This window comes from Zootoca vivipara, chromosome 2 (genome assembly GCF_963506605.1).
Source record: "Zootoca vivipara chromosome 2, rZooViv1.1, whole genome shotgun sequence".
Taxonomy (NCBI): Eukaryota; Metazoa; Chordata; class Lepidosauria; order Squamata; family Lacertidae; genus Zootoca; species Zootoca vivipara.
In genome coordinates, this window is record NC_083277.1 from 52,613,861 (window position 1) to 52,635,163 (window position 21,303).

At 42.6% G+C, this 21,303-nt stretch overlaps 1 protein-coding gene across 4 annotated transcripts in view; it reads right to left on the bottom strand.

Annotated features, from left to right (window-relative positions):
* TEX264 (testis expressed 264, ER-phagy receptor) overlaps positions 1-21,303 on the bottom strand; it is a 160,991-nt gene that overhangs the window by 109,802 nt on the left and 29,886 nt on the right. For all 4 annotated transcript variants that reach the window (XM_060271521.1, XM_035106078.2, XM_060271523.1 and 1 more), the window contains exon 4: positions 5,846-6,067. In XM_060271521.1, coding sequence (XP_060127504.1) covers positions 5,846-6,067 — 222 coding nt within the window. The remainder of the gene's footprint in view (positions 1-5,845; positions 6,068-21,303) is intronic.

The window sequence follows — 21,303 nt, forward strand, 5'->3', positions numbered from 1 at the left end:
TTACTTTTAAATAGGGTCAACTGGAAGACCCCCAAACCTATAACTGACTAACCCTCTAATATGCCCCATAACCAAGTTACATTACCTCAATAACCTCATTCACAGAAACTCCATGACTGAAATCTGCAATAAAAATATCCTGTTTCAAGTTCCCAAGAGAGGCACACACACAAAGCAATCATAAATTTGATGCACATTTGCCCAAGATTTCTATCTCACTAGGTTGAAAAAGTAAAGTTTCAGCTTTGGATAAATCTCTGTTCTTCATTCAGTTTGAAAAATATAAGCACCAAGGATTTTGGATGTATTTATTTTTTAAACCAGAAAGGCAGCTCTCATTAAAAAGCTACCAGGTGTTCCCAGCACTATCTGTAGCTCCTTTTTTAGCTTTAATGATTTGACTGCTTATGTTACAGATGCACTCTCCAGGACCTTTCCTGGAGCATCCAAATGTCATCTCTGCACCATAAAGCAAGTGTAAATTTGGTAAATCTGACGTTGCTATTAAAAACGTAGACTTGCACACAAAGTGCACACTTAATAGCACTGGTTTCCTTACTCACTTTCTACTGCCCATATTATCAGCGCAAGCTTCAACAAGGCTTGTGCATTTACCCATAAGTTGGGGGCAAAGGAAACTACCGGTAGTGTGCAAATGCTGAACAATGGGCATTTGCACACAGCCATTTATTAGGGAAATGGTGCTGCCCATAGACACAAATTTAGGCAATACCATCCCCATGAAAATGCCATTCCACATCCCCCCCCCTTTAATCCTGGGGGGGTGTTATTGCGGAAACATTAATTCCAGATTAAACGGGGGGGGGGATGTTGCATGTATATTGCCCAAAATATGCATGCATGATAGGCACTGAGGGCCCCTCCAAATGTCTTTTTTACTTCACATTCAATTATCTGTGTGCATGATGATATCAGGTCTATCATGCTTAAGTTTTATGATGGTCACACCACTTCATTTCCAATCAGTAAATATCTCATAATGAGTGTTAGAAACTGGGATACAAAAGTTAGGAGCCACATTGCTCCTGGGACTTGGATTGTAGGCGCAAAAACAGAATGTCTAGTCACCACTTTTTTATTTATATAGAGATTTCTTTTTTAAAGACACTATAGATTTTCTGTTTTAAAAACCAGATTTTGGCGCAAATTTAATCCAGACATGTTTAGTAACGTGAAAGAAATAATAGTTTAGCAGGGATTTTTTTTATACAACTATGTGAGTGTCATAGCTACCTGGCAAGAGCGACAGGGGGAATCCCATAATGAAGGCTCTGTCATTTCCAACAGTCTATCCATCACTTTCCTTACAGGAACATTTGTGGAAAACAACCTGCTATAAGAGATGCAAGAGATTCCTTTCAAACAATGATGAGTTGGGATGGGGAAGATACTACAACAGGAAGCACAAAGCACTGGTGCTTCCTGGTGCTTCTGCAGGTCCTCTTTGAAGGCAGTCGAAGAAGAAGAAGAAGAAGAAGAAGAAGAAGAAGAAGAAGAAGAAGAAGAAGAAGAAGAAGAAGAAGAAGAAGAAGAAGAAGAAGAAGCTTCTTTTGCTGTTGCTCTGCTGGGCGAATCAGGTGTTTTGTGGTGTAGAGCGGTAGCACCTCTTCTGCTGCCGCTCTGCAAACAGCGGAGAAACTGCCCGGCGGACAAACAGACTGCAGTCGGGCATATGGAGAGATCCTAGACGCAGAGGTGGCACCCAGACATCTCCACCCAGTCGCCAAAGGTGGGTTGCCAATGCGACTGGAACAATGGGAGTATCAAACCCAGATCATGTCTTGCTGAGGTCCCATAGCTTTTTACAGCACAAATGGTCTAGTTTATTTTGGTCCCCCTTTTGTTGCACTACATCCCCAGCAATAAAGTGATAGTATTGGGGAAGCATCACAGAACAAACTAAAGCAAACTAAATCCTTTGATAATGCACTATTATTATGTGAATGACATTGCAAATACACCTGCAATACAGCACCAGTATGGAGGAATCCTGACTCCACTATGAACTGCTGTGTCAAAGCAGCCTACATACACCCTACTGTACCTTGAACCTAGTTGATTTCAAAGCATTCCACCAGGCTGCAATTGTTGCAGAGAAACGACATTTCATAAATAAGTTTCCTGTACAAATGAACAAAAATATTTGCAAACTGGTTGCTTCAGTGTCATAGCAAGGTGAGTACAACTGCATGTCTACCTCTTTTTTTTTAACCAGTTCTGGTCCTCAAAGAAGTATCTTGGACTCAATGCACTTTCTATTTGTCCATATTTCGCAGACATCACATGTATGTGACTTAACATATAACTAGCTATGGTAGTCCATCTCTGCTCAAAAGGAAAGGAAACAGGAAGAGTGCTCATTTGAAGTAGATATAATAATAATAATAATAATAATAATAATAATAATAATAATAATAATAATTTATTATTTATACCCCGCCCATCTGGCTGGGTTTCCCCAGCCACTCTGGGCGGCTTCCAAAAGAAAAATAAACACAATAATCTATTAAACATTATATAAGTGTTGGTATATACCACATACCAACACTTCTTCATTCACGGTCTACCTTTATTACATCAAGCAGCTATAAAGTACATTGCAATCCATAGAGGTTTCCAAGTTTGACTGTTCTTTTGTCTTCTCCTCAAGATCGCCTGCATTCTAAGCAACTAGGGCAGGGTTGGGGAAGAGATAAAATTCCAGAGAATGGGGATGACCTACATGAAAACTGAATTGAATTGCACTGTCCTTTGGCTTTTAAACAGTCTCTCCCTTCTGAACTAAATAACGCTCTTGCAGGTTATGTCCATTCAGCTACGCTTCCTTATCAGAGATGGGAAATAAACAAGATAACTGAATGGCAGTCTTTCCAAAGAGTGTTCTTTGCTGGTTCGCAATAGGGCAGACAAAAAAGCACGTAAAGCTGTCAATTCTGATGAAGGAAAACTCTCACACAGGGTGCTAGGAAACAGTAGCAAATGTTTTAGCAGGAGTCAGATAAGATTGTAGGGATGTGCTTTTTAGAGGTAAAAGTTGGTGATAGGGAATTAGTTTGACAGGAGATGGGAATCAGTTGTGCTCTATTATATAGGAGATTTATGAATGGAAACATTTGTGATGTACAAAAGGTACATGGGAACCTAAATGCATTCCCTTCAAAATCACATCCCCCCCCCTCTCCTTCTAGGCAAGATTGTTGCTGTGAAATTGCCATGTCTCCTTTGTGCAATTTTTTGGGGAGTCCAGACAACTTCATAAGCCAATTGCAATCCTCCCATGTTTTCTTACCTTCCTCTACCTTTCTTTAAAACAAACAAACAAACAAACAAAAACACAGAAAATCTGCTAAGGAGGGGAAGGACAGAATAGCAGTTCAATATCTTTGCAGGTATGGACAGTAAAATGTGTGATGGAGGCAGAGTGAGAAGAAATGTTCCCGGGGGAGGTAGATGACATGTTGGGACAGACTCTCCTCCTCAGCTGCTTGCCATGAATTTCTGGTTTCAGAGCATGTTTCACATCCTGCACCATAAGTCCTTTTTCTCCTGATCTACCAGCTCTCTGCCTTAATTAATTGCTTCCTGTAATGAGGTTTCCTCAACCTACACAGTTCAAATAGTTATTTAATTAGTAGATTACTTTGAAAACATCAGTGCTTACTTCCAAGTACAGATGTGCACGTGGCTCTGGCCCAAACCCTATAAGGCTGCAATCTATTCACCCTGGGCGGCAGTCGAGTACAATTTGTTTTTAATGCAATTATACTACAGTAGAATGACACAACTAACAAGGAAAAATCAAGCCTGTAAATTTTCTATCCATATTGTAACACTGACTGCATCAGGATATCTGATTAGGTCCCATTGTGAAATTAATTACACTGGAGAAGGGCATTTCCAGGTGAAATCCATGGGACCTACAGCCCAATCCATAATCATGTTAACGCAGAATATAAGTTGCAACCCTCTTGCCCTGAGCTGCAGGCATTGTCTTTTTTTAAAAAAATACAACTTTTTAAAGTTTTTGCAATTTCACTGCTTCAATAACTGCATACGTGTACACAGGTACAAATACAAAATAAGGGGCTAAAATGGCACTGAGATGCATCTGCTTCAAAATGTCAGGAGAAGAGAAAGTGACAAATGAGGGGAAAGGGGAGGAAACCACACTTCTCACAAAGCTTTGTCTTGCTTGCCCATAGTGACATGCATACATGCCCCCAAAAAGGATAGACCCCTGAAGTGTGGATGGCTAATGCAACCCTGCTTGCAGTTTACAGCACTAGGGGCCCTCCATCTATAACAGTGGTTCTCAAAGGGAAGTGGATGGAGTGGATGGCAAGTGTGGCAGGAAGATTCAAGAACAATCAAATAAACATGTAAACATTTCAGCATAGCCAGGGCCAGCTCTAGGTAGAGTCCCGGTGGCGCGGGGTGCCAGGGCACTGGGCCGGTAGGCTGGGCGCTGCGTGGCAAAGCCGCACGGAAGCCATGCTGCGCCCTGCAAGGGCGGGGGCGCCGGAGTGATTTCTGCCCCTCAGCGCCAGGGCGCGCGACCTGCTCGAGACTGCCCTGGGCATAGCATGGCATGGCATGGCATGGCATGGCATGGCATGGCATGGCATGGCATAGCATACTTTCTGGATGTCCCAAGATAATATTATAAAGTAATTATGTTCTATGTTATAGATTAAGCACTGCTAGGAGTTGTTGTTGTTTATTTTCTAACATATTTATTATTAATCAAAAAGTTGGTGTGGCATGAGCAAGTGTTTATTCTGAATGTGTGGCTCAAAGAAACGAATTTGAGAAGCAAATTGAGAAGCCCACTCATTCATACATACATACATACATAAACACAAAATTGGCATTCTCTGAGAAAATATCTATGAGGCCAAGAAACTTTTAGTTTCAAACATATTTAGCAAAAAAATCATCCCAGTCCTTTTGGGATGGTAAGAAAGTGTATTCCACTGGTACACATGAAGAAGATTACAAGCAAAAAAACCCCCATATTTTCATCATAACAGTGAATATTTCAAAACCTTGTGCAGAACTTTATACCAGGGATGGGGAAATGGATCTGGTCTGTGGGCTGGATCCCTATCTCCCCAACATCCTCTGGGTCAAAGTTGACAGGTGGGTAGGGCTGCCTACTTGTCAATCACCTGGTGTCAGAATAATATTAGGTGATCCACGACATGGCACTTTAAAGTCTCCAATTGTTGAGTCTTCAAACCATTGCGCAGAGCTTCCTGCAAGTACAAATCATCAGTTGATTGGAAATGCTTACGGAGTGCCCTGTACAACACTTTGAAGTCCTTAAAATCAGATAACAGTCAGGGCTGCAAAGTGCTATGCACAGCCCTCTGAAAGCACTGCCCATCTGCTGATCATCAGTGAAAGAAAAGAAAAGAAAAGAAAAGCCATGCAGATCACTTATTGGCTCAGCCATGACCTTACTGGACCTATTTATGACATAATAAATGTCATCAAGTTTACGGCAGGTGGGATTGGTTTCTTGTGGACAAAATGGGGAGGCCTGTCAGACCTAATTAGGCCCAACGGTCAAAGATTCCCCACCACTACTTCATACACGCCACTGATCCCGAAAGATAACTGTTGTTTTTGCAAAGTCTAAAGGAAAGACGGTATCACAGGTAAATAATACTTAACAGCCAGCAACGGCAAAAGGATTCAGGCTGCATGATTAATTGGAAAAAATATAATGTAAGATAATGTGTATCACCTTCACAAGGCAAAAGTAGGAGAGGCTTTAACTAGCAGGCTTAAAACAGAAGATTTGTTACATAGGATCACTCACCTTGATGTATACGTCAAGGGCTGTGTGGACACGGTTCACTGCCAGATGGATGGACAGTGGAGTCGTGTAGGGAAAAGTTGCCATGACAACATGGCTAGGGGCTGGGAAGTTGATGATCTTGAAACCATACTTCAGAAACATGCGCACCACTTCCTCAGATGGCTTCGCTTCTCCTTCACTCAAGATGCTACCCACAAGATAGCGGCATTTCTCCGGATCCACCTTCAAAGAGAAGTACGGGCTGGCATTAGAACACAAAGGGTTTCAAAGGGCTCATGATGCTGTGTTTAAAATAATGGAATAATACCAGTCTTATCATTTAGTGATCCTACCGGCAGCTTATGGCAGTGGTTCCCAAACAATGTTCTGGAGAGCCCTAGGGTCTCTCAAAAGCTTATTAGAAATGGCAAACATTTCCCAGCATGATAACTTGCCTACCGTTACTGATATTTATGTGCAGCCAAAGAAGAGTGCTGTACAAATTGACCCAGAGCCAAACAACACAGTTTTGAGAACCTTTAAGTCAAGATGGGACTCTGGGTGGTTTATTAAATTGTGCATGCAATTATTATATTTGCCTGAAAAGGGGTTTGTGGGGAAATTGCAGTCAAATATAACCAGCAAGCTTAGGGCTAGTTAATACAGTGGTGCCTTGCTAGACGAAATTAATTCATTCCACGGGTCAATTCGTGTAACGAATTTTTCGTCTAGTGAGTCCCGGTTTCCCATAGGAATGCATTGAAACTTAATCAATGCATTCCTATGGGCTCTGCGGGACTGGCGGGGGCATGGGATGGGGCTTCGGAGAAGGTCTCCGAAGCCCTGTCCCATGCCGGCTGTGTGCAAGGCGGTGGCGGGGAGAAGCTCTCTTCTCCTGGCCGCCGCCTCGCCTGCCTTCCCCGGCATGGGGAGGTCATACAAGCATGTGCCTTTCTTCAAATACTAATAATCACAACATAAGCAGCCAGGTACACCTGGGGTTAGGAAAAAGGTTTCCAGGTTAGAAGGGATTATGTCAAAATAGGTTTGAGGGTTGTCACCACACATTTTTAGTCATAAAATCATGTGTTTCCATGTTTCATTTGCTCATAGGTAATTTTACGGTAGAGTAGATGTTATTTGTCCCCGAGCTTCCAATTTTGGATTAGTGGATTCTCACGTGTAGCCACTGCTTATGGATTATATGCATTGTAAGGATTTCTGTGTAAACCTTATTTTTGGAGTCTATATGTATAAGTTAAATGAATGTCTATGAATCCAAAAGGCTGGCAGTATACTCTGTCTTGACAAAGAAATCAGACCAAATTTAAGGGTCAGATTCTGAAATATGACACATCTTTCACATCTGAGCAATAGAGAGAATAAGTGCCTCACAGCAACAACTATGCAAACTATGCACAACATAGACATTATCCGGTGGAAGGCTTCATTGACTTCTGTAGCAGATGATCTATTTGTTACTCAACAATGCCAATTGTAGGAAAGAGACCAATTAAAGCCAGTGCCAATTATCTGTCTATTATGAGTGAAGCAACAAGTGAGCAGCAGCAGCTGCTGCCACTGCCAATCCAAAGGTCTTACTGCTCTACCTGCTAGCCAAGGACCATGCTGTGACATTTAAAAAAATATATGCAGACAGACTTTTAAGGAATCTGCCAGCTGAATATTAAAAACAAACCCCTGACATTCTCAGGGCTGTCATCCAGGCCAGTGCTGCCATTTCTGCTGCGTGCTGTGAATGAGCTTTCCTTTTCATTTTACTTATTCAATGACAGGTATAGATCACCATGGTCTTGAAAGCATGTTTTAGATGTTTTTGAGGCTTTCCTAAAGGCACTAAAGCCAAGCAAAAGGCCAAGCAGAGGAAGAAGATGCTGTTTGCCAGAGACCAATTCTCCTTACTAAATATGGATACATGTCAGTCAAATTAGGTCCCCCTTTTCCCACGTCAGCAATAAGTATGGAGTTAAAAAGACTGATAATGCCAAGGTACAGTTAAAATACATGGGGAGGCTTTGGGTGGCATTCGTTAAGCCTTTCTCAGAGCAGACTCATTAAAATTAATGACCATAACTAAGTTAGCTCTATTAATGTCCATAGGTCTACTCTGGGTAAAACTTAGATGAATAGCACAACTAATAATTACATACCCGAGGCCTGCAAGAGGGAGAAGATAATGTATCACATTTTGCCTTTTTTAACTTTCTGACACACTGAGGACTTTGAGGTCAAGCTGCAGATCGGTTGCCCTTTCCCTTCCTTTTAAAACATTTTACCCTCCCCCTTCCTTATAGGACATATGGGTACAGTGGTACCTCGGTTTATGAACACAATTGGTTCCGGAAGTCTGTTCATAAACTGAAGCGAACTTTCCCATTGAAAGTAATGGAAAGTGGATTACTCTGTTCCAGACGGTCCGTGGAGTACTTAAACTGAAGCGTTCATAAACTGAAGCGAACTTTCCCATTGAAAGTAATGGAAAGTGGATTAATCCATTCCAGACGGGTCCGCGGAGTACTCAACCTGAAGCGTACTTAACCTGAAGCATGGGTGTAATTGGTTCCGGAAGTCTGTTCATAAACTGAAGCGTTCATAAACTGAAGCAAACTTTCCCATTGAAAGTAATGAAAAGTGAATTAATCCATTCCAGATGAGTCCGCGGCGTTCGTAAACCGAAAATTCGTAAACTGAGGTGTTCGTAAACCAAGGTTCCACTGTATTCCAAATGCGGTCACACCATAGATTTGTATAATATTCCAGATGCGGTCGCACCATAGATTTGTATAACAGTGTTATGATCTGGCCACTTCAGTTCCTTTCCTAACGATCCCTAGCATGGCATCTACCTTTTTCATGGCTGTTACATGTCAATATCTTCTATCTAGCTGTCTGCTATGACCTCAAGGTCTGGTTCCTGGTCTGGTTCCTGGTCCATCACTGCCAGTTCAGACCCCATGAGTATATATGTGAAATTAATACTTTAAATTTTAAACTCCAAAGCACAGCACCTCTTTACCTTGGCTTTTGAGGTTTATATTTTTAGGACCCACCTTACTTATGTGATTGTAAGATGCATTAAAATAATACAGTGGTGCCTCGCTAGATGAAATTAATTCGTTCCATGGGTCTTTTCTTAGCGAAAAAATTCATCTAGCGAATCCCATAGGAATGCATTGGATTTTTTTTTTTAAAAAAATTGCCCATAGGAACGCATTAATTGAATTTCAATGCATTCCTATGGGAAACCGCGATTCGCTAGACAAATTTTTCGTAAAACGCATTCGTCTAGCGAGGCAGGCTCCACTCAAAAAATCCTTTCGTTAAGCGGAAATTTCGTTAAGCAGGGCATTCGTTAAGCAAGGCACCACTGTACTGTGTTTTAATGCTGTAAACCACCATGGGACCTTACGGTGAAGGGCGGGTAAATAATAATAATAAAGCCACCCACCATCTTCATTTTCTTAGTGTTATCTATATAAATAAGCATATGCAAAGTTTCTGCAGCTTTGTGGTATGGGCTTGTGCCTTAAATCCTTTAAGTACCGTACAGAGACACTCCTGTAGACCAATATGCACATCCAGAAAAACTCACTCAAAATCATGCTATCTGGCTTCAAGTTAGAAGAAAGAAGATTCCAACTAAACTTCAGGAAGAACTTTCTGACAATAAGAGCTGTTTTGACAGTTGAACAGACTCCCATGGAGACTCCCTTGGAGACTTTTAAGCAGCGGTTGGATGGCCATCTGTCATGGATGCTTTAGTTGGGATTCCTGCATTGCAGGGAGTTGGACTAGAAACCCTTGGGGTCCCTCCCAACTACAAATCTATGATTCTGTAAGTCCCTTCTTATAGTAGATACCTGCCTAGCTTCTGTTGACCTATAAGAGATGGCAATACTTATAGTACAGTACACAAACTTTGGAACTTTAAAAACAAGGTAAGAATCACTCCTCTAAATAGAGACTAGAACAAGTAACCAGTACAGAGAATGTTATCATCTGGATTACTGTTCAACCATCCAGACACTTTTGGAGCTGCTCCACACATTGCCTGTAACTGTTACAGTAGTGTCTTTTCAAGAAAGGGTACATCTGGTTAAAGACACTCCAAGGTACCAGATGCCCAGAACAAAACCTAATCTGACCTAGATATAAAATGCACTCCTTCACTCTGTTATATGAGCCAGACTGAACTGTGTTCCAACAAAGCAGTCTACCAAAAGATATAGTAGGATGATACAATAAAACACTCAATGGTTTAGCAAGCTGAAAAGAAGAAGAAGAAATTGGTCTATTCAAAGGTAATTTAAAGGTAAACATAACTTTTAAAGATCTGTGCTGTATTATTACAGTTCCATTTTTCAGGACCAGTATATTAAGAAGTGAAATAATGTCACCATAAACTACACTGATATCCTGCATTTATAGATTAGAAAAGAAGGCTATTTATTCAGTCATGCAAGATGGAAGTGGTAATAGCAAGAATGACATCCAGGCATTCTGTCACCCACTCAACAGATACACCTGCCTCTTATATCTGTAAAGAAATATCCCCTTTGGCAATTTGTCAGAGTATGTATGTGAAAAATGAGTGGTTAAAGTATTCACCAAGGAGTCAAGCTTGAGGGAATCAGACAAAACAAACCATCCATTTGCTTCTGTAATCCTTCTATAACCCTTATGAAACTGCTTAGTAGAAACACGCCTCACATCACTCATGCCAGAAAGGCAATCCAATCTAACTCTCATGAGCCATGGGAATAGTAGTCAGGGATGTAGGGCTTAGAGGCATAGTAGAGTAAATTTAAAGCAGAGTAAATAGAGCCATAGTAGAGTAACTTTAAAGCAGAGTAAATTGAAGTCTAACCAGAGGATTTGCCTAGCAGTAACCTAACCTGCAACCAGTACTGTATGTATATATTCCCAAAATATTTGGGGGCTTGTATACACACACACATTTGAATATGTCTGCAGCTTTTTACATTCCCATTTAATTTGCATAGTTCACATGATGGTTTCCCTCTGTAAATTCAGGTTCACCCAATATGGATGGATCAACTGTCACTTTCTGCCATTCACAATGCTTTCACTCCTTTTTGGGCTGTGCTTGTAACTATTTCCCGTGTACTCCTGAACAAGGAATCCAACCCCGTTTTTATCCCTCAGATTTGCACAAAACCAGAAAACTGCACAAGCAAATCTTAGAAACATACACTATTGGACATAAAACACTCCTACAACAAGTAGCATATGCAAGGACCCTGCATCAAATTCTCAGAGAGCACCCCTACACACCAAGGTGTTTTACTTTCCAACTCAAAAGCTCTATTCTCCTTCTCCATTTAACTGCAAAATTGGCACCAAACCTTCTCTGCCCCCAAACTGAGCTCTGCAGGCACTCCAAAATCTGATGGATATTGTATTTCAAATGCTAGAGTGAGATTCTCAGCTGTCAGGAAAGCATCTCTGATCATAAAGGACCATAGAGATTATTTTTGTTAGTGTTCCTGGCGGTCTCATTAGTTGGCCATTCACGCCGACCAAGGTTGCCAAACTAATAACAACATTCACCTTGAAGTTCTTAACAGAAGCCAAAGTAGTTTAGCTTCAAATACATTCAAGCTTCAGGCACAAGACACAAAAGCATGGATATGCTAATCACTCAATAAGAACAGCCTACTGGATCAAACCAATGGTCTGTCTAGTCCAGTATACTGTTCTCACAGTTACCAGACAGATGCCTGTGGGAAACCAGCAAGCAGAATATGAGCACAACAGCATTCTCCCCTCCCATGGTTTCCAGCAACTGGTATTCAGAAGCACTGCTGCCTCCAAATGTGGCTGCAGAGAATAGTTATCATGGCTAGATGCCATCTATTAGCCCTCTTCTCCATGAATTTGTCTAATCCTCTTTTAAAGCCATCCAAGTTGATGGCCATCACTGCCTCCTAGGTGAGCCAGTTCCCTAGTTGGACTATGCAAAGCGTGAAGAAGTACTTTCATTTATCTATCCTGAATCTACCAACATTCAGCTTCATGGGATGTTCAAAGATTCTAACCTTATGGGGGGGGGGGGACTTGGGAAAAACTTGGATGATGGGCTTGAGGACATCCTGAGCAAGTTTGCAGATGACACCAAATTGGGAGGGGTGGCCAATACCCCAGAGGACAGGATCACACTTCAAAATGACCTTAACAGATTAGAGAACTGGACCAAAGCAAACAAGATGAATTTTAACAGGGAGAAATGTAAAATACTACACGTGGGCAAAAAAATGAAAGGCACAAATACAGGATGGGTGACACCTAGCTTGAGAGTAGTACATGTGAAAAGGATCTAGGAGTCTTGGTAGACCACAAACTTGACATGGGTCAACAGTGTGATGCAGCAGCTAAAAAAGCCAATGCAATTCTGGGTTGCACCAATAGGAGTATAGCGTCTAGATCAAGGGAAGTGTTCTAAGCAAAAATCTGCTCTTATTCCCTTATGGGGTGCACAAGAGCCTTATTGGGTTCTCCATCGGTCGGAGAATATATAACAGAGGCCAACCAGAGAAGTTTGAGAAGCAAAGCCTTTATTTGCTGTTGCAACAGGGTCCTTCCCCTCACGCAGGAGAACAAGGAAGGAACCCAGAACAAAAGAGAACCTCCACTTTTATCAGTTTCCCCATCACCAAGAAACGCCCCCAATACATCATTCCTACATCACAGCTATGTAATCAATACCTCACAAAAAAGGAGGGTTCAAGGTAGAAATCTGAGCACTTTTGATACATCTCCTAGTCCTCCTATCACCCCTCCCAGGTGTGAATTCCTAAACACATAGAGAAATTAACATTTTCATAAGAGTTGATCACTATCTTTTGTTCAGAGGAGTCTTCCATTGTGAATGAGATACCATTGACAGGGAATTATGGCTCCCAAGTTGCTAGTCATGTGGAAATGTGTGCATATGCTGATCCTTAAGCCTTCCTTAAGGCGGGGTTGCGTCCAAGCGGGAGGGGTGAGGGTCTCTGGAGTGGAGCAGAGGCGAAGAAGGTGGTGTTGCGAGGGATTCTGGGTAACTGCAGCTGTCAGATTCGGTCACCCCTCTCTGTTCATTAATAATGGTGTCCTGCAACACCCCCCCCCATATGATTTTATAACAGAAGTAATAGTACCACTGTATTCCGCTCTGGTCAGACCTCACCTGGAATACTGTGTCCAGTTCTGGGCACCACAGTTCAAGAAGGATACTGACAAGCTGGAACTAGTCTAGAGGGCAACCAAAATGGTCAAAGGCCTGGAAACAATGCCTTATGAGGAACGGCTTAGGGAGCTGGGTATGTTTAGCCTGGAGAAGAGAAGGTTAAGGGATGATATGATAGCCATGTTCAAATATCTAAAAGGATCATATAGAGGAGGGAGAAATTTTGTTTTCTACTGCTCCAGAGAAGTGGACACGGAGCAATGGATTCAAACTACAAGAAAGAAGATTCCACCTAAACATTAGGAGGCACTTCCTGACAGTAAGGGCTGTTCGACAGTGTAACTCGCAGCCAAGGAGTGTGGTGGAGTCTCCTTCTTTGGAGGTCTTTAAGCGGAGGCTTGACAGCCATCAGTCAGGAATGATTTGATGGTGTTTCCTGCTTGGCAGGGGGTTGGACTGGATGGCCCTTGTGGTCTCTTCCAACTCTATGATTCTATGATTCTCTCTATACACTTTCTCTATGCCATACATAATTTCATAAACTTCCATTGTTTTGCTTCTTACTCACCTTTTCTGTAAACCAAAGAATCCCAAACGCTGCAACCTTTCCTTACAGTGCAGTTGTTCTATCCCTCTGATGATTTTGGCTGCCTTTTTCTGAACCTTTTCCAACTACAATATTTTTTTTTAGGTGAGGTGACCAGAACTGTACATAGCACTCCAAATGTGGTCTCAACAAAAATAGACTTTGCATCAAGTTCTGTCCCTGCTGAGGCCTGCAGCTTGGTTCAAAGTATTTCCAAGCTACCAACACTCTCAAATTGTTAATGTACAGAATGCTGCTAGCTCAGTACACATTTTTAAACTGTTAGCATATCCTTTTCACAAAAAGGAAACATTTACACTTCCCATCAATGAAAGCCAATATACTTTGATCAAACAAGAAGCATAAAGGTCCAACTTCCAATGACTCTCTTCTAACCAGTTCTATAAATCTTTGAGAAAGGACTGAATGTTTGCAAAGTGGATGCTGCTATTTCAACCAACCTTGACAGTATACTGTATGTGATTCTCCCAAATCCTTCCTTTGAAAGTGGCGTTACATTTCATGATTGTGGAGTAAATATAACTACGTTAGTCAAATTTGTTGATTTTAATGAGTCTGCTCAGAGTATGACTTAGCTGCATCCCACCTCTGAGTGATAACAGCCTCAATTTATAAATTCAAGACCTTTATGTACAGTGTAGCTCATAGTCATATCCTGCCTTAGGGTATGTGCCTTTTTATCCTCACAACAATCTGTGAGCTGAGAGATGTTGAATGGCCCAAGCTCACCCAACAGCTTCACCACTGAGTGGGAATCTGAACCTAGGTCTCCCAGTTCAACCCTCTACCACATAACACATTCACTATAAGATACTCTTGTAGTAGCATGCATTATGTGCCTGTTGGATGTAAGAAAACGAGAATATCTGCTTTTTGTGCAGATTTTCAGAAACTAAGGTCTCATCCACACTTCCACTTGCCCCATTGCTTTCCCCCAGGAAAACCCGTTATTTACCACTGAATTGGAGTAAACGTCAATTGGGCTTTCTCTGTATTGACAATTGCTTCTATTTAGTGTTAAAGTGCAGGTTATTTGGTGGGAAACTGTGGGGCAAAGGCATGGGACAAGCGGAAAAACACCCAGACCCATGCTTTCTAAGCACAGGACAGGTGGAAGTGTGGACAGGCTCCAACTATGCCTGAGTTTGTCTCTTTAGTACAGCATTCAACTCTTCTCCTACAATTGTTTGTCTTTAAAAACATTAGCAATCTGTGTAGGGTTTAGAAGAGGTATTCATCTAGTGCAGTGATAGCCAATGGACTACAACTCCCGTCATCCCTGACCTTTGGCCATGGTATCTGGGGCTGATGGCAGGGACCCAGGTGGCTCTGTGGGTTAAACCACAGAGTCTAGGGCTTGCTGATCAGAAGGTCGGCGGTTCGAATCCCTGCAACGGGGTGAGCTCCCGCTGCTTGGTCCCAGCTCCTGCCAACCTAGCAGTTCGAAAGCACATCAAAGTGCAAGTAGATAAATAGGGACCGCTTTGGCGGGAAGGTAAACGGCGTTTCCGTGTGCTGCTCTGGTTCGCCAGAAGCAGCTTTGTCATGCTGGCCACATGATCCGGAAGCTGTCTGCGGACAAACGCCGGCTCCCTCGGCCTACAGAGCGAGATGAGCGCCGCAACCCCAGAGTCGGACACGACTGGACCTGATGGTCAGGGGCCCCTTTACCTATCTGGGGCTGATGGCAGCTCAGAGTTCAATAATGTCTGGAGGGCACCACATTCTAGTGTTTCAGAGAATACCCTGGTTACAAAAACAAGTACTGTTTGCTATATCCAAAAAGAAAATAAATAGGAAGTATGAATGTTTATTACTTGAGCTAAAATCACTTGCATCCCTTATGCGGGCTGTAACATACACCACTCAGGAGTTATAAAGAGAAACTCTAACACACATATACCCAGCAGGGGTTATATAGTTTTATCCCCCCACTTTCCATTCATCTGTAGTCACACAACAGATTTGAGAAAAGGCAAATATGCTTTAAATCAGAGGTGGGAACCAGCTACAATTCCTTGGGGGTAATTTGTTGGGGGTCACATGCCAACAGTGGGCATGGCCATCTGTTCTTGCTTTCTCTTCCATAATCTACCCCCTTCTCTTGCTATCTTTCTGAAATTTTGTCATCTATTATTTTGTGATGTCACATTCACCCTGAAAAGGGCATTTCTCTTCCTAGCCATTCTTCCATCTCTACAGTCTCACCTCACAAAAACATGGCATGAAGTGAAAGTGAGTCCTCCAGAAAGCAAAAAATGTCTACAGTGCCCAGAGAGCCACATAAAACAAGGCCACAGGTGTCCAACTACTGTTTTATATAGATAAGCTCCAACTTATGTAACTATTAGACCTGTGGACTGACAGAAATAGAACAGAACAGGAAGCACTCACAATTAAAAGGCTATAAAATGAAAAGCACAAATCCTTTGGGCTTGAACTATACAGCCACAGCTTTGTGGTTGGTGCCCAACAGTTCTCTATTGGGGGTTGTGCATACAGTAGAAACTGAAAAGAACAGAGTATCCTTGCAGCATATCTTGAGCCTTTGACTTCTCAAGCTTCTAGAGTTTTCCTTGTGTGTCAACTTTGGAAATAAATTGTATTAAAGAATAAATGTTGTCAATCCATAAAATGCCAGCCTTGAAAATGCCCCAGACATCAGTATGCGGATCAAATGGTGTGAGAATTCCTGGGAGAAATGGTGCATTTAGCTGAGGTGGGTATGGTTGTGTGTCTGAGGAAAGATGTTTTCCAGCCAAAGCACCATTTCCTCACAGCTTCAAAGATCTAGTTACAGGTAGGTAGCCGTGTTGGTCTGACACAGTCAAAACAAAATAAAAAAAATCCTTCCAGTAGCACCTTAGAGACCAACTAAGTTTGTCATAGGTATGAGCTTTCGTGTGCATGCACATTTCTTCAGATACCTTCAAGGATCCAGAGAGAGGGAGAGTTTGGGGCTTGAATCCCCATTCTGAGGCTCATTCCTTCCCCCTTTATGTCCTAGGTTAAATGCCCCCACTTCCTATTTTCCAGATCTAGCTGCCTTGGACGCCTGCTTACATGCTACATTCTGCAGTCAACATTATTGGGCAGCATGAGCCCAACAGCCAGGGCCACATTTAGAATCAAAGATTCATAGAATTGGAAGGGATCGCCAATGGTCATCTAGTCCAACCCCCTGCAATGGAGGGGGCTCTTAGGGGAGAGGGTGCTGGAGCTTTTGTCTTCAACCCTTACAGTTTGTTAGACCCAACTCCCCCCCCTAAAAAACACATTTCTCTTTTGCCTTTGAGTCATGCCTGCAGAAAAAATGGGGCACATGGGGCACTTTGGGGTATTTCCCATACAACTAGCCAATATAACAAATGAAAATGCAAAGCCAGAACTCCTAACCATGTCTGAAGTCCGTTTGCAACCAAACGTTTGCAACCGTTTGCACAGAGCCTCTGCTTCAACAGACTTCAGGAAAATGCAGTGCTTTGTCTTTGTATTTGGCTGTTATTATCAAGGTCTAAAGAATTCCTCTGAGCTGTACCAACAACACCTGGGGAAATGAGGCCGGAGGCCCCAGGCAAACTATTCACTTAGTCACTTCAGAGTGAAACTGCTCCTAGGAGCTCATCTATCTGTATTAAATGGGTTGACAAATAGCTTGAGGGAGCACCAAGGAGAAACAATGTTCACAGGATGAGTTCACATGTGAAAAGAGGAAAAGATAAGGGAGACCACACACATTAGAAAGGAGTGTGTGGCCAACTGTGAAGACAGCCTGGGTAACAGAGGAGAACCAATTGTTCACACAAGCTGATCAAGACAAAGATTTGCAGATCAATCTAGAAATGTATGGGGAGGATGTTATGCAATCACTTTAAGCAGTCATCCATCAAGCACCTGGCATTCCTTTCTCTCTCCTTCTCTGCCATCTACCACATCCAGGCAAGCTGGACTAATCTATAAATTAACAGACAACATGCACTTTATGATAAACTGCTTCTCATGTCTGCTTCTATTTGCCTATGGCTGCTATTTCACCTTCTGTCCCTTGCCTGGGCATACTGTAGCTAGGATGTAGCAGCAAATTCCTGAAATCCCCTAGTATTTTAGAAGAAGCAGTTATTCATTCCAGTGCACCCCAAGACACAGATACTAAGTGTAGCTTGTACTTTGTGGGTACTAGGACCTCTGATCAATCTAGTCTAGACTTTGCAAAAGCATCTTAGCCTGAACTACCAAAAATAAAAAAGTATTGGGCTCAGCATACCTAGCCCAATTATGCATATAATTTATATAGCATTTTTGAGTGCTCAATAGCTCCATAATAATCTCACAACCTTTACTTTATAACAACCCCATATGATAAACCAATGTTATCCCCCATATTGCAGACTGGGGGAGAGGGGCGCTAAGGTTTAAAAATACCATATTTACATGAAATATTTACAGGCGCACCTCAATTTTCCAAACCTTGAAACCAAAAAAGTATTTGCTGGTGCTGTCAAATCTAATGCACACACTAATTTCAATGACGTAATTTGGCCCCAAAAACGGTGTGCATTACATTCAAGTAAATATGGTAGTGGCTTGCCTAAGATCCATGGTCAGTTCATGGATGAGATGACAGTTGAACCAGTGATTCCCCAGCTCAAGTACCTCACACTACTTAACCACCCTTCTACACCAAACTAAGCGACAACTATCCTCTCTTAACATACTTCTGCTGTGCAGAATATTTTGTTCTTCCCTCTCTTCACACCCACGCCAAATAGATATGCACTTTGATGCTACAGCATGGGGTTTCCCTCCCCACCCACTGTGAAAAAGAAGTAAATAAACAGACAGAAAAGTCTATTGGTAGAAACAATGATGTGCTCTGTAGAGGGAAGAAAAAATTGTAACAGCCCATTGCTGCCACCATGTGTCCATAATACAGCTTTCAATGAAGCATTTTCTTACTGTCAGAAAACATGAATTCTATGCATACAAATCATAATCTGGTTATTAAACAGAACTCAGAAACTAATTATCAAACATTATTAGATGCCATGCTAACTAGATTTAGAGTTGAACTGCAACTTACTTTTTTTATAATCACCCATCATCAAGTAAATCATATGGGAATAAAATACAAAACAAGATAAATACCACAACCTTTTTCAGTGGATTTTAATCAATAAAAATAAAATGTATAATTCATTGCAATACAGCAGCAGATCAATACAAAACACCAGCACAAAACATTCAGATGTCCCCAAAGCCCAGGTGAATAAGAGAGTCTTAAACTGAGGATAATTGACACAACTCCAGGAGAAAGGAGTTTCACAAATGGGATAGTGCCACCATAGAAAGGTGTCAGGGTTGAGCCGGACGAGGAGGAATGGTGGCAAGCCCCCCCCCCCCTGGGGAGGATGCCCCCACGGAAGAATCTGCGGAAATGGAGAAATTCATACCTGGAGAAGACTGGTGGCGGCACTCCTCAGAAGAGGAAGAATCAGATAGGGAAGAGGGAAGACCAGAACAGGTGGAGGAAGGAGGCAGAATGAGGCCCTTGTGAGGAGAGGAGCCGGCGTGCCCCCTCCCCTCTCAGCTGTAGAGCATAGAGCTGAGAAATGGAGGGAACAAGTGGAGGCAGCTGCAGCTCGTAAAAGGCGTTGTGATGAGCCAGCTACTTAAGGAAGGCCTGCTGCTTCCCTCGCCAGCACCTGCAACTGCTGCGCTGAAGCACGTGGTTGTCCTTGCTTGTCCTGTTCCTGATTCTGGTGTTCCTGACTTCGGCTCCTGACTTCAGCTTCTCCTGACCCCCAGTACTGATACCTGACCTCAGCTGGTTCCTGACGCGGACTGCTCCTGACTTCGGCTTCGCCTGACCCGCAGTGCTGATACCCAACCTCGGCTGGTTCCTGACCCGGACCGCTGGACCTGGGCTCCATTTGCATCCAACTGCTGCCTTCAGCACACCAACCTGTTGGCGCCCTAACAAAAGGTCCCTCTCCCAAGTCCCCTGCACAATATGTACAATGCACATCATTGGGGCCACAGGAAAGGCCTCCCTTTCACACCACCTGAAAGGCTCAGCTGGCAGATATAGGAAGAGATTCTTCAAGTATCTGGAACCCAAGACATTTAGGGTTTTATAAGTCAGAATCAACACCCCAAACTGGACTTGAAAATATATCAAGCAGCCAACACAGATAATGTAGAGTTGGTGTGATGTGGCTCCTATTTCTTGCACCATTTTGTTACCCTAGGACAGGCATCCCCAAACTTCGGCCCTCCAGATGTTTTGGACTACAATTCCCATCATCCCTGACCACTGGTCCTGTTAGCTAGGGATCATGGGAGTTGTAGGCCAAAACATCTGAAGGGCCGCAGTTTGGGGATGCCTGCCCTAGGAGCAACATTCTGTATCAACAGCTTCCAAATCATCTCCAAAGGTACCCCTACATCAGGCATCCCCAAACTTCAGCCCTCCAGATGTTGGACTACAATTCCCATCTTCCCTGACCACTGGTTAGCTAGGGATCATGGGAGTTGTAGGCCAAAATATCTGGAGGGCCGCAGTTTGGGGATGCCTGTCCTGCATAGACTGCATTATAGTAAACCACACAGAAGGTTACCAGAACGAAAGCTTACCAGGAGTGACCAACAGCTGGCATACCAGGCATTTCTTGTCATTGTGGCCACTTGGACCTCAAGTGATGGTGATGGATACAGGAGTACCTTCAACAGGAGTGCAACCCCATCCATAATAGGCGGCTTCCCACTTCCCAAATACAAGAACCACCCACCAATACACTGGTGCATTTGTCTTGTCAGGATTTACAGCCACTGGTTCAGCACTTACACAGTCACACCTGATTCAAATGGTATGCAGAGAGAGAGCTGGTATCATCCCATCACTCAGACCAAGAGATGCTCCTCTTCAAATACCTCCACTGGCTTCACATCACCTTCTGCATCAAGCACAAATTCATTGTCTCTGTCTTTAAAGCACTTTGTAGTCTTATCCTACTCTATCTTTTAATATTACAACTTTTCACTCAAGCAATCACATAAGCATCTCCTTGCTCTCAACAGCAGCCCAGTAAGGGAGGCCAATTTTATTACGCTCATACTGCAGATGGGGAATTGTGGCTGACCACGGCTACTTATTACGGGGAAGCATCACAGAACAACTAATGAAGTGGAGTGACATATGAACATTTCAGCAAAAGCAGACATAGAGACAGTTGGAAAAGCTGCAAGAAAACTAGCACCTTATTCCCTCTATGTATGGGCTCATATTTTCTGTTTGAAAGTGTGTGTGTGTGTGTGTGTGTGTGTGTGTGTGTGTGTGTAAAATCAGCACAAACTGATCTATCTATGCAGAGAGGACATTTTTTTTCTTAAAAGAAAAGGCAGGAAAATAATGTCCAACAGGGAAGAGCCATTATTTTGTTTAGCAAACACATATGAGAATTTAGCAGACAATACTACATTTCAGCTTTAGTAGCAAACACTACAGGATCAAAGTGATTCCTCAAGGCTTATGCACACTTACATTTCCTCTGCACTTTCCAGGCACGGTCCATGCTATAAAGCTCCATGTCCAGGCGTTCTTTTTCATTTTTCTTTTTGCTCCAGAGCTTTCCCCAGGAAAGCCCACTCTTTACCACTGAATCG